This window comes from Orbicella faveolata, unplaced genomic scaffold (genome assembly GCF_042242905.1).
Source record: "Orbicella faveolata isolate gen_17 unplaced genomic scaffold, um_ofav_v1 contig_25, whole genome shotgun sequence".
Taxonomy (NCBI): Eukaryota; Metazoa; Cnidaria; class Anthozoa; order Scleractinia; family Merulinidae; genus Orbicella; species Orbicella faveolata.
Window position 1 is genome coordinate 9,414,475 of NW_028301553.1, and position 14,639 is coordinate 9,429,113.

The following is a 14,639-nucleotide window of genomic DNA, read 5'->3' on the forward strand; positions in this document are numbered from 1 at the left end:
TGATCAGTAGCACCTGGAGTTACTGATTGGAATTTTCCAGGATTAGGCATTAAACCATTGCGCTTAAACCAATCCAATACACTGAGATGATTTTACCATTTTCAAAACTCCACCATCGCGAATTTCACTGACGTACCCTCGTTTGCCATAAATACTAGGACGGTTAAACTTTCACACAAAAAAAATACTTATCCAAATTTCTTTTAAAAAATTAATCATTAAATCACGTACTTTCTAAGCTTTCAGTGGAACAGTATGGCGAAACCTGTTTTCCAAGAAGACAACCAGGCATGTGATTAAATAATTTGTAGCATAATTTTTCCTACGTAAGTTTGCTCTTTCTGCTCCTCCAGTCAATCAAAAGAAATTAATTGAGGAAAATCCAGCACTTCTCATAATACAAGCAATAGTTTGCAAGTTTACATGTAATAAATACCCCCCCCCCCACCCCCCTGTTGTAAAACTATAACGTGTTTGTTTGATAGCAAGTGCACGCAATGACATGTACAGCTGTATTCCAAAGCCCTAACACTATGTTATGGATTTATCTTCACTCGCTCAAGAATGAATCGAAAAGCTACAAGCAACTATCTTTACAGAGACAGCGCGGTGATAATCTAAAAATAAAGCCACTAAAGAAAATGCATGCAGCATAAGATCTACAAAATAAATTAAACAAGAGAATAATTAAAATATAATTTTTGCACTGAAGTTGATGGATAAAAGAGTTGGTAGAGTACATTTGATTATGCTGGAGAGTCAGTATGATGCTTTATTACAATAGAACTCCACTGAAAACAATATTCATTGACAGATGTTAAAGATGGATTCTTTCTTCCCAAACTCATATAGTGCATAGATGGAAACCGATCACGCTGACTCTCGAGCTTAAGACTTGGGCTGAAGTCTTTTTTATGTTATTTATTTATGTATTTATTTATTTGTTTATTTATTTATTGATATGGTGAAAATTCATTGCTTTCTGTTATTCTAGTCTTGGCTGTTCATGGAATTGGAAATGAATTTTTTTAACCCATCATGATTGTAATTTTCTTGAATTTATCTGTACTTAGATAGATTATTTTTGCTCGTTTCCACAGTGTCATTTTTCCCATTAATAACATTAACATCTACCAAAGAGCGAGTGAAAAAAAGATTACCTCGATTCTCAGGATAAACAAAAAATTAAATGGCTAAATTATAACGAACAAACCACCCGTTGATCAGAAAGCATCTTAGTTTGTGACTAATTGGAATCTCTGCCCACTGATTGTGGCTTTCTTAGTATTAAGCACTTCTTGAACTCATTTCTTAAGGCACGATTCATGAAAGCATAAATGAAGGGATTTAAGCAACTTGATGTAAAAACTAGGAGTGTTCCTATGAGTGAAATTACACAAGAGAAATTAAAACTATCCACCATTAAATACGAAAGAAGCAATATGATATTAGCTGGAATCCAAAGGATAACAAAACCGAAAACGGTGGCGAAAAGAGTTTTGCTGATGTTGACTTCTTCTGCATTCAAATTCTGCCACGTAACATCGGCATTGTGCATTTTAACAAGTTTTTAAATTTTCCAGTAACAGAACATGATGACAGAAAATGGCGTATTCTAAAAAATGATCAGAATTGAAAAATAACTCTTTAAGCTCTATCTTGCAAATGGCAAAACCTGAATAAAGACTGAGGTTGAAGCCGAAAGCAAATACTGTGAGAATGGAGTTCAATAAACTTTTTTGTAAAAGTGTTTCGATACTTAGGTGGTTTCACTATTTTGAAATATATGTTCGATGCCATGAGTGTCATGGTAAAGATAGATTTTGACGCTAGGGATAACATGGAAATGACCATAAAATGACATGCGGAAGTCCCATATCGCCAGTCACCTGTGGCAAGCATCCCAACTGATAGCGGCATCGTAAACAAACCTTGCAGAAGGTTGCTTAGGGCCAAGGAGATGATGTAGTATTTGCTTGGCTGGCGTAGTCTGGGGTTTCTGTATACAACAAAGCAGACAAGGAGATTTCCAAAAAGCGAAAGAAACATTACCAAGGAGACTATAACAGTTTCCAAAACCACAGTAGCCGTTTGTCCTTGATCCAGTATTTGCCACAAATTTTCAGAGCGTTCGTTTGCGTGATCCATTAGTAGTATTTTTTTTAATTTCCTTACTTCAAAAAGAGTATCTAATTTACCTTGTTAAGCTTTCCCTTGGCTGTTAGAGTATTGAACCTGTTTGTTTGAACCTTCCAATGGCGACGCCTATGTTGAAATTGAGTTACAGCTAGCTTGCTTTCCACAAGAAACGACACATAGCAAGGCAGCTCAATCAAGGTCTAAATATGAAGCCTAGAACTTAATATAAGTGCTTGAAAAGCAGATGTTTGCGTGGTCTGAATAAAGCTTAACAATAAGTTAGCAAAACTCAGTTTAATCAAGTACATCAAAAATTTAAATTTAAAAATAATAAATACTAATGACAACTTTAACAATAAGTTAGCAAAACCTCAATTTAATTAAGTACATCAGTATTAATAGAAAACTTTAAATTGAAATTGAAATTTATATTCAAATACTACTGAGAACGTTAAACGGAACCATTTCTGTGGTGTTCGTGATATATTTACAAACTGGTAGCGTTCATGTTCATTTTACAAGTAATGTAGCGTTCGTCAGTCCTCGGGAAGGTGGCTACATGTAGGCTACAAGAAATATACATTTTCATATATTATTTATAGCTGGAGAAACGTCTTTGTCATTTGCCCAGCTCCCTTTTGCTTTTTGATTTAGCACCTTATTACCCTGGGTATTTCCTTCAACCCCCTACATTTACATACCGTAATTTCTGCGAGCATTCACTACTGAATGGAAAAAGCTCATTGCTGCATGTTTACCTTATTTTGTTTGTCTTATCTTCCTTTGTTTCTATACCAAGTTTTAATTTAGGAGATGACATATATCAATAACTTTTTCTTTAGTAACAAATGAATAAAGTTCACTTGTCGAAACAAAAAAAAGCATTTCAACATTTTGCTCAGAAGCTCGGGATCGAGAACACTTGCAATGATCAAAGTCGTATTATGTTAACTATGAATGTATATTGTCTGTCATACACTTTTCTTGTATTTCGACTCAAAACTTGAACTAAAAACGTGTTGTACCTCTTGAACAAAGTTAATGAAAAAGAGCTTTAGCAAAAGATAAGGAAACAATCCACCAAAAGAAAAGTATGCAATCAAAGCAATAACTTTGATCACACTCGCTCATAGTTCTAACTCCTAAGGGCATTTTGATCATGCCCAAAATCTACGATATGTTATTTTTCAGTTACACTGGGGCCAATGATAAGTATAAACGATTATTGGATGAGGGTTTGGTGATATAATAATAATAATAATAATAATAATAATAATATTAATAATAATAACTTTATTTATATAGCGAGTATAATAACTTTATTGTATATAGCGAGTATATACAAAGCTCTATATCGCTTTACAGTCATGAAAGTAGAACTAAATATAATAATTTAAACTAAATTAAGTATAAACTTTCAGATAAAAATAATTATCTAAAAGCAATTCTGAAAAGATGAGTTTTTAAACGCGATTTAAACACGGCGACCGAAAGACTTAAGTAAATGTCAAGAGGCAGATCATTCCTTAGTTTGGGGGCCGGCAACTGAGAGGGTTCTGTCTCCGTAAGTTTTTGGACGTACATTAGGAACTTCCAAAAGATACTTTCGAACAGATCTTAAACTCCTTAGTGGATTATAGTGGGCTAAAAGTTGACCTATATAGGAAGGTGCTAAGTTATTAATTGCCTTGTAAGTCAGTAATAAAACTTTAAAAGCAATTCGCTGCTTTACCGGAAGCCAATGCAATACCTTGAGGATAGGGACCCTGACATGCGCAGCCCTAGGCTGTTGAACTACAAGGCGCAACACTGTCGTACTAATGTTTGGATACAATGTGCTAGATCAAGGCAATACCACATCAAGGCAAAACTATAAGTTTATTAATTCTCAATTTATGAGTAATAACGAAGAGGCAAGATTTGCTGTTACTCCGAGTTTCGTGCTTACGCACTCATCAGACAGTATTTAATGATAAGCATTCCTATCAACTAGATATATATACACGGTATTAAACAATAGGCTAATTGCTGGACTAGTTGCATTACAATAAGTGATAGTTATACTGGAAAACAATAGGTGTGAAGACAGAAATTACGGGGACGAGTATAAACTGCGTGGGTGCAGTACAATATAAAGAAAGTGTCAAGCGTTCTTCAAGTAGAATTTGTTCTCGTGCCGGCATTTAGAAATAAGTTCTGATCTTTTGTTTAGTAGATTGTCGTTGCTATGTTTGATAATCATTAGTTTTTCTGTGAGGCAGAGGTCGCATCGTTTGGAAATGTTGTTGTAGGGTCTTGCACGGCTAATAATTGACCATTTGATGTTGAAGTCTTGTTTTTTGTCGTGTAGTTGCCAGATGTATTTAGAAAGCTCGGTGCTGTTGATGTGTTTTCTGTGCTTAAATGTGGATTTGTGCTGCGAGAATCTCTGTTTGAATGTTCCTTCTGTCAGTCCAATGTAGTTCTTGGTTGTGTTGTTAGTTGTAACTTGTGCGTTGTAGATTACACTGGAAGTCAGGCATTTGTTGTCTAGCGGGCATTGGTCTTTTTTGCGGCAGTTGCATTGCTCTCCGGTGGTTGCGTTGGCGTTGTTGTCGGCGTTTGTTATTTTCATGTTGTGTTTGTTGATTACTGTTTTCATGTTGTCCATGCAACTGTAGCTGACTTTGACGTTGTTTTTGTTGAAGAGGCTGTGGTATTTATGTTGGTTCGGAAAGTGCTTAGATATGAGCTTCAGGAATGTTCTACCGATGTTTGTCTTTACGTTTTTACTAAATGGAGGGTTGTACCATATAATGTTTCTTTGTCTGTTGCGTCGGGGGCGTGTTGGTTGATTGTCTTCGTTGTAAATTAGTGTTTCAGAGTATCCGCTGGCTTTCAAAGCAGTTTCGTAGATTGGTTTGGCCTTGTTGAATTCGTGTTCGTTGCATGAGTTGGCGGAAATACGGCGATTGATGGATGCTGGAAGTTGCTTTATTATGTTAGGTGGGTGGTTAGACTTTGTGTTGATGTACTGCGGTTCGTCGTTAGGCTTTCTGTAGGGGCAGTAGGTCCCTTTTGTAAGATCGAAGGTGACGTCCAGGTAGTTAACAATTTTCATGTTAGTCTGTATGGTAATGTTGAGTCCATATGTCTTGAAGCGTCTTGTTATGTCCTTCCTTGTACGGTCTGCTTGAGGTCCAGAGATGTTTTTGAAGATGGCAAGTCCGTCGTCTCTGTAAAGCCCGACAACAACGCCAACGCAACCACCGGAGAGCAATGCAACTGCCGCAAAAAAGACCAATGCCCGCTAGACAACAAATGCCTGACTTCCAGTGTAATCTACAACGCACAAGTTACAACTAACAACACAACCAAGAACTACATTGGACTGACAGAAGGAACATTCAAACAGAGATTCTCGCAGCACAAATCCACATTTAAGCACAGAAAACACATCAACAGCACCGAGCTTTCTAAATACATCTGGCAACTACACGACAAAAAACAAGACTTCAACATCAAATGGTCAATTATTAGCCGTGCAAGACCCTACAACAACATTTCCAAACGATGCGACCTCTGCCTCACAGAAAAACTAATGATTATCAAACATAGCAACGACAATCTACTAAACAAAAGATCAGAACTTATTTCTAAATGCCGGCACGAGAACAAATTCTACTTGAAGAACGCTTGACACTTTCTTTATATTGTACTGCACCCACGCAGTTTATACTCGTCCCCGTAATTTCTGTCTTCACACCTATTGTTTTCCAGTATAACTATCACTTATTGTAATGCAACTAGTCCAGCAATTAGCCTATTGTTTAATACCGTGTATATATATCTAGTTGATAGGAATGCTTATCATTAAATACTGTCTGATGAGTGCGTAAGCACGAAACTCGGAGTAACAGCAAATCTTGCCTCTTCGTTATTACTCATATACTCAGCTCTACACTATATGTGTATTGAGCACTATTTTAATGGGATCTGCTACTTCCTCATATGGTTAATTCTCAATTTATGTATTTACTTATATTATTGACAATGTTATATTTTGGATCTTTTATTGTAAATAATCATTTTAATTTTATTGTACTTATTACATTTTAACTAGTTTTTATTTTCTTTTGTTTATTAATTAATGTTCATTTGTGTCACTTTAAGAGCGGGCGTCCTGCGAAGTAGTTGTTGAGCTAAGCGGAGTTGGCACGATAAATAAAGAATTACATTACATTACCTTATATTACATACAAGTATCACAAAAGATCTCGAGATAACCTCCATGAACATTACTCTTTTTATAAGAAGCTATCATATACAGTTGTGTTTCATATCTAATACATCTAGAGCAAGATAGATGTCAACTATTTCGTGCACTAATTTACAACTTCTATTTTTATGACTATTTTGGTTGTTGGTAGGACCAATTTGTTTGAAGCTACTTTTACTGCTTCGTACTATTAATAATATGTCGAAATAAGTAATCGAGCACACTCATATATTTAGCTAATTTTCAAATTACTCCTCCATGAATTGTTTCACGGGTTTGCACGCATGCTGTATACAACTTCATAGGAAAAATCAATTTGCTTGAAGCAACTTTTATTGTTTTGTACTATCAATAGTATGTCGAAATAAGAAATCGCGCACACATATATTTAGCTAATTTTCAAATTACTCCTCCATGAGTTGTTTGATGGGCTTACATGTATGCTGCATATAGCTTTAAGGGAAAAATCAATTTGCTTGAAGCAATTTTCATTACTTTGTACTATTAAGTATATGTCGAAATATACATGTTGTATATAGCTTCTATTACCGTAACGTTTTTGGTCATGGGAAAGATCAATTTGATTGAAGCAACTTTTTATTATTGTTTTGTACTATTAACAATACTTCGAAATAAGTAATTGGGCATACTTTTATATTTAGCTTATTTCAAATTACTGCTCCATGAATTGTTTTTAACAGTTGTCCCTCATGCTTTGTATTTGAAGGGATTCAAATTTCAGAGAAAAAGAATATTGTATCTCAAGGTGCAGCTGATCCTAAAAAAGTGCCGGGAGCTACCTGCATAGAGCACATCAGCTTCATCTACATATAATTTTCGCGATAATTCAGGATTGAAATTGTCACTATGTTGGTAAATGTGATATCGAGGTCTATATCAACTTTCAGAAAACGATCTTAATCTACTTCATTTCGTTCATGCAGCAATGTGTTATTGTCATTTTTTAAAACTAAAAGTCGAAATACGCCCCATGACTTCCAATTAGATTAGCATACTCTAACAACATTTTAATATTTGTTAGGAATAGCAGCGACGAATAAGATTTAAAAAAAAAAAAAAAAAAAAAAAAAAAACCGCGACAAATATTAAGAAATATTTAAGTCTGAGTACTCGACTTCATTCCGGTGGAAAATAGCGAGAAAAGAACAAAGAGAAGAAAGTTTCGTTGTCGGTCAATTTTGTTAGAATGCAAACGTTTTGGTGATTATAACCGTTGTCGGTAATGGCATAATTTCATCGAAAAATAGTACAATTATCTTATTACCTAGACGTAAACATTCCTGCGTTCATAAAGTCATAATTTTCAGGCTTTCCCTGACATGAGAAGAAAAATCTGTATATTAAGCGTCTATCTTCACCTTTCTGCTTAGCCATTTTCTGAATATTTTGTCGTTGAAGTATTGGTGAAAACGAACACTGGGAATTATATTGACACGCAATATTATCAAATTAAAAGTTCAAACTATTTCTGCAATTAAGGGATCTTAGTCACAGCATTTTTAGTAAATTTTGGCCACATACAAAATTACCTTTAAATTGAAGGAAACATGACAATCGTAGTTCACTAAGATAAAATAAAACACCAAAGAATAAACCAAAATGGAACAAGGATGGTTGAGGATGGAGAAGATAAACACGGATTATAAACGACCAGCTTGAAAAATTTAGGCTAGACTTTTCATATTGCGAAAACCGTGACGAAGCTCCTTTAAGTATCATATCTGAAATAGGCCTACCGTTTTAAGCGATGGAGCTACTAACAAATGTTAAATTCATCTTTTAGGACTGAACATTTTTTGAACTAACAACAAAGACCTCCTTTTATGAACTGGATTCCGCCTCTATCGAGTGGGTCTTCTTCGTCACTAGAATTTTGAACTCTCTTTTGAATGCGCGATTCATGAAACCATAAATGAAAGGGTTGACACAACTCGTGGAGAAAACTAGCATGGTTGCGAAAAGCGCGAGCTCGCGTGGGATAGCAGGGGATAATACAGAGTATAAATAGATGCAGTTAGCTGGCATCCAAAGACTGACAAAGCCGACAACGGTTGCAAACAGCGTTTTGCTAACCTTGACATCTTCCACATTGGAACTCTGCCATGAAACATTTGCGTTGTGCACCCGGACAGCTCTGTAAATTTTCCAGTAACAAAATATGATAGGAAAATACGGCAAACACATGAGGAGAGTCAAAATACGGATAGCGGATTGACTGTATTGTATAAGGCATAGAGCGAAACTTTGGTCGTCGTTGGCATCGGAACCGATGACAAATGCTGCGATAATGGCGTACGTGATGAAAATAACCCACACGAGCGATGCTGTTATGATGATGAATCTCTTTTTGAAAGTAGTTTGGTATTTTGCTGGCTTAACTATTTTGTAATATCTGTTGATTGCCATGAGCACCATAGTGTATATAGAGATTTTCGCCAGGGAATACTTCACAATGGCAGACAAATAGCACAGGGAAGTCCCAAACGGCCATCCACCGGTGGCTAAGAAAGCAACAGATAGTGGCATTGTGCACAGAGCTTGTAGAATGTCGCTCAAAGCCAAGGAGATGATGTAGTAATTACTTGGACAGCGTAGCCTCGGGTTTCTGTACACAGCAAAGCAGACCAGGAGATTTCCAACGAGTGAGAGAATCATCACCAGCGCTAATATGGCAGTTTCTGAAACCACAGTCGCTGTGTTTCTATCTTCAAGGTTCTGAGCCATGTTGTCTGGTGTTTACTTAGCTAACAATTTGTCTCGTACACGTTTCCTTGAAAAGTCGTTTAGATGAAACTCAAGGCCTCGGTGTTTCTGCCTTTCAGCAATAGTGTTTAAACCTGTTACACTTCGCTGCAACAGTAATTCTTAATTTCCCGGACGCCGTTTACGATCGCAAGGCAAAAGTGTAGTGTTCGTTTGCCGTGAAATGAGAGTCTATGTAATTCATGAACTGAATTGATTTAACAGTTGCTGTAGGGGATATCGACCACGTTAAGCTCGTAAGTAATAGCAAACATTGTTTTTGTTATTTAAATGTTCAAAACGTTAAACAAAAGGAATCTGTATTTTACCAGCAAATAGTTCTTTGGTAGGCGTATTTATAACAATAGGTGACGTCACTAATATTTTTCCTATCTATAACTAAGGGCCAAGGGACTGGCAAAATTTGTTCGCTAAAACAAGGTTCCGTTGTATCGGGGTTCTTTTCTATATATTTTACTCTCATTGGAGCCAGGAAAAGCGTTCGTTATGCCGAGGACTTCGTTATCTAGAGGTCTTTTAAATCGAGGATCCACTGTATTTGAATGTACCAAATATAGTTTTTCAATAAGTAAACTTCTGACAAAAAGTACAGAACACCCTACCTAACACTTGACAGGCGCTCTATTGTGCTCACAACCAACTGTAATTTTCGAATGTTCATCCTGATTTCATATTCAAACAATCCTCCAAGCCCTTTCCTGGTGAAACTCAAAATAAATGACCTTTTTATCTGGATTTTAAAACGGAAACAAGTTCCACGTTTATCAATAACTTATAAATTAATTTCAAGATGTAAATTTTAATTGCAATAATATACCCACGCTGTTCCACCAATCATATAAAATTTAGAATGCTATCAAAATGGTAATTTCTCGGGTAGCATTGTGCAGTGTTTTAGTGGAACTGTTGACATGGTGGATCATAGTGATTCGGTCTAAAATGTGCCCTGTGGCCATCTCTTCTAACAATCTTCTCTCCGGCTACACCCGGTTTACGCAGGTTTTTTTTTTGTCTGAGTCACCTCAGCATGCAAACATGCAGTCTCTTTGCATGGAGATAATGGTGGAACAAACAAACACAAAAATGATAAATAAAAAAGATTTTCACGTTTTTTAAAGCCTAGTGATTTCCAGCGCCTCTCTCGATCAGATTAATGGTTGAAAATGTCGTAATGTCTATTTTTCTACACCTGTTCGCGATTTACCTGACGTGGGAAAATAAAACCACGCAGGGTTCAAGACTGGTGACGCTTTTCTTTTCAAATTGGCGATAGTATCTATCTCTATCTTCTGCACTAGAGACACACTCTTACAGTGAGTCATTGTTAATGCTTTTAATGATTTCAACATCATGTACGGTAACCTACGAGGGAACTAAAATGGTGGAATTAACACAAAAATTAAATTAATTAAATGGTGGAATTAACACAAAATATATATTCAGTAGTAGGCCAAATAATGCATCGAATGGACTAGCAGCAACATAAATACCACTCTTTCCGTTGAACGATTCAATGGGTTCTACATAATTTTTAATATAGTCATCTCCACAAAACGTACAGTCAGCTATTCCCCTTGGAGTGCACGGGTAACAAAGAAGTCTAACTGTAAATGGTTTGAATGAGAACCGTTTGTAAGCTAATTCTCTTGTGATTAAACATTGAAGAAGGAACCTGACATTACCCAAACCCCCATCCCCCCTCCCCCCATCACCACTTCCTATGCCCCTCTTGCGAGTAGCAAGTAATAACATGGTAAGAACCATATGATAGCACACAACCCGCGTAGGTTTTTACCAGTTTTGTACTTACAAATGATCTAAATCAGTTCGATTGTTGTCCTTTCATGTTTGCTTATATGGATTCAGAAAACTCAGTCAACTCGGCTACTGCATATTTGATATTTTCGTTGTGGATGAAAACAAAGCTGAGGGATTAAAAGGGTTGGTTGACACCCCTTATTTGTCCACTGGGGAGAGATTCGCGATATAGTTACAACTTCCAAATAGAAAGAAAACCATTTTTGGATACACTGGGAGATTGAAGGGACTTACTATGGGTCTGCCTCGTATATCTGTAATTTTTAAGAATTGTTTTCATTGGGTTACCCATTATGGTATATGATCCATTATACCATGCTCTACAAATATGGTGAGCGTACGCGTAGTTTTTGGGACGTTTTTATTTTAGTTTAGTGTTCTATATTTTGGCGGCGTTTTTTAGCCGAATTTATCTATACTTAGATAAATTTGTTTCGTTCGCATCCACAGTGTCATTTTTCCCATTAATAACATTCACATCTACCAAAGAGCGAGTGAAAAAAGAGGATTACCCCGATTCTCGGGATAAGATAAATCAATAAATCAATAAATCAATAAAATATAACGAACAAACCACCCGTTGATCTGAAAGTTTTTTAGTTTGTGACTAATTGGAACCTGTACCCACTGATTGCGGCTTTCTTGGTATCCAGCACTTCTTGAACTCATTTCTTAAGGCACGGTTCATAAAACCACAAATGAAGGGATTTAAGCAACTTGATGTAGAAACTAGGAGTGTTCCTATGAGTGAAATTACACAAGGGAAATTAAAACTATCTACTATTAAATACGAAGGAAGCAAGATGATATTAGCTGGAATCCAAAGAATGACAAACCCGAAAACAGTGGCGAAAAGAGTTTTGCCGATGTTGACTTCTTCTGCATTCAAATTCTGCCACGAAACATCAGCATTGTGCATTTTAACAAGTTTTTAAATTTTCCAGTAACAGAACATGATGAAAAAAAATGGCGTGTTCTGAAAAATGATCAGAATTGAAAAATATAACTTTTTAGGCTCTATCTTGCAAATGGCAAAACCTGAATAAAGACTGACGTTGAAGCCGAAAGCAAATACTGTGAGAATGGAGTTCAAAATGGGTGCAATCCAGGCAAGTGCTCCAGTTACAAAGATGAACTTTTTTGTAAAAGTGTTTTGATACTTAGCTGGTTTCACTATTAAGTCATATCTGTTCAATGCCGTGTATGTCGTGGTAAAGATAGAGGTCGACGTTAGGGATAACATGGAAATGACCATGAACTCCCATGGATTTCCAAAAGACGAAAGAAACATCACCAAGGAGATTATAACAGTTTCCAAAGCCACCGTCGCCGTTTGTCGTTGATCAAGTATTTGCCACAAATTTTCAGAGCGTTCGTTTGCGTGATCGATTGGTAGTGTGTTTTAATCTCCATACTTCAAAGAGTATTTAATTTACCTTGTTAAGGTTTCCCTTGGCTGTTAGAACATTGAACCTGATTGATTGAACCTTCGAGTGGCGACGCCCATGTTGAGATTGACTTACAGCTACAATCCTGGACAAACGTTTTGGGACAAATTTGCACTTTTGGTGCTTTTGGGCACGCGCCAGACAACCCCCACCCCCCTTACAATGTTGAATACTACTACCTGCATTTTTTTTCTGATTTTCGACATTGTATTGGGTGGAGAGGGCGAAGAGCAACTCGCTTTTAAAGGAAAGCAGCGCTTTTTTCAAACTTCAGTGATAAAACACAGATTATTCGTTAAATTACATGTGTCCCAAGGACTTTTGTTCACGATTGTAGCTTGCTTTCCATAAGAAACGGCACATAGCAAGGCACTTCAATCAACGCTTAAATATGAAGCCCAGAACTTAAAATAAGTGCTTGAAAAGCAGGTGTTTGCGTGGTCTGAATAAAGCTTAACAATAGGTTAGCAAAACTTAATTTAATTTAGAACATCAGTATCAATTATATAATTTAAATTTAAAAATGATAAATTTTACTGAGAACTTTGAACGTAAGCATTTCTTTCTACAGTCTTCTTGATACATCCACAAAATGGTAGAGTTGATGTTCATTCGAGTAATAAAGCCTTCGTCTAGCAGTGCCCACCCTAATAAATATACATTTCCTGGTTTCATATATTATTCATAGCTGGAGTTTCGTCTTTGGCATTCGCCTCGTTTTTTCTATTTTTGATTTTGCAACTTATTGCCCTGCGTACTTCCTTCATGCTTCGGCATTTACAATCTGTAATTTCTGAGAGCACTAAGTCTACTAAATGGAAAAAGCTGGTTCCTATTTGCCTTATTTTGTTTGTCTTATTTTCCTTTGTTTCTATACCAAGTTTTAATTTTGGAGATGGCATATATTCATAACGTTTTCTTTACGCCCCATTATGCCTAGACTGCACTCATTGTGTTGGTTGAGCTCGGTTTCCGGGAAGAGAAATTACGTGGCACACTCTGCCATCTTTTGGCCACCGAAGTGGCCGTTTATTTTTAGTAACAACCATGCCCAACTCAGATGAAGCTTACTTTAAATGAAACTGTTCTCAGAAAAGATGAGGGGAAAACCCGAACGCGTGCTATAAATATTTTTCTCGTAAAAAAACAGGGATGGGTGTGTGGGGAAAATCTAGTTGGCTTCGCCGTGAATGCTTAAGGAAAAGAGCTGAGGACGAATGTAGCCCCGGGAATGTAGCTCATCTGCGCCTTATAACAAGGAGTAATGTTGCAAGATCGTATAACTATCACCTGACCGGAGGCCTGAAGAGATTCACTGACCATAAGGAGCTTAAAATCATTTATTTGCTAACTAAATATCCTTTAGTTACAACTGAATGAAGTTCACTTGTCGAAACAAAAATAGCTTTAAAACATTTAGTTCAGAAACACGGCCGAACGCAAAGTCGTTCTTTAGTAACTATGAATGTATATTGTCAGTCACACACTTTTCTTTTATTTCGATGAATATCTCAAAACTGAAAATGAAAAGGTGTTGTATCGCTTGTCCATAGTTTATGATAAGGAGCTTTAGTACAAGATAAGGAAACAATCCACCAAAAGAAAAGTATACGAACCATAGCAAAACCTCTGATAAAACTCGCTCATAGTTTAACTCCTAAGGGAATTTCAACTCGCCCACTCTCTACGAAATGTTGTCATTCAGTTAAACTGGCGCCAGCGAAAATAAAAGCAAACTATCTTCGAAAAACGCGTTTTGTCTTGCATGTTTTCGTTGCAAGGCTGCTTTTGTTTCTATATCGAGGGTTACATTCCAAAGCAGTATAATGTGACTTAATGTACAAAGAACACTTCAGATACGTGCAACGTTTAATACCTATTGATTTGGTTGAACTAAACAATCATTGAGGCTTTTCCTAGCACGGCATCTGTAGTTCTCCTGCTCTTTTGTATTTTCTCTTTTCTGAAATGAATGGATTAATTTGCTTTGTTTTAATGCTATGACAACCAAAACAAAAAACGGCGATACAAAGCGACACAAAGGAGAAAATAATAATAATATACATATTGTTACATATTAAAATTTCACTTAACTTTATCCGTGAAGACTAAAACGACCTTCAAAACACAAATGTAAATGCTTCAAAAAAGTTGACATAAACTTAAACTCATAGAAGAAATTTCCTCTTGAT

The 14,639-nt window shown here is 36.4% G+C and overlaps 1 protein-coding gene and 1 pseudogene across 1 annotated transcript; both read right to left on the minus strand.

The window, feature by feature from the left end:
* Window positions 1–972: 972 nt before the first annotated feature.
* On the minus strand, window positions 973–2,148 carry LOC149108852 (G protein-coupled receptor 83-like; annotated as a pseudogene).
* A 4,026-nt stretch (window positions 2,149–6,174) lies between these two features.
* LOC110044973 (melatonin receptor type 1B-like) lies at window positions 6,175–9,468 on the minus strand. Its single transcript, XM_020750557.2, has one exon. The coding sequence runs from the start codon at window positions 9,140–9,142 to the stop codon at window positions 8,240–8,242; it is 903 nt and encodes a 300-aa protein (XP_020606216.2). The 5' UTR covers window positions 9,143–9,468; the 3' UTR covers window positions 6,175–8,239.
* Between the last annotated feature and the right edge of the window lie 5,171 nt (window positions 9,469–14,639).

Excerpts from the sequence above, each read along its gene's own strand:
- LOC110044973 (XM_020750557.2), bottom strand. The coding sequence starts at position 9,142 with ATGGCTCAGAACCTTGAAGATAGAAACACAGCGACTGTGGTTTCAGAA.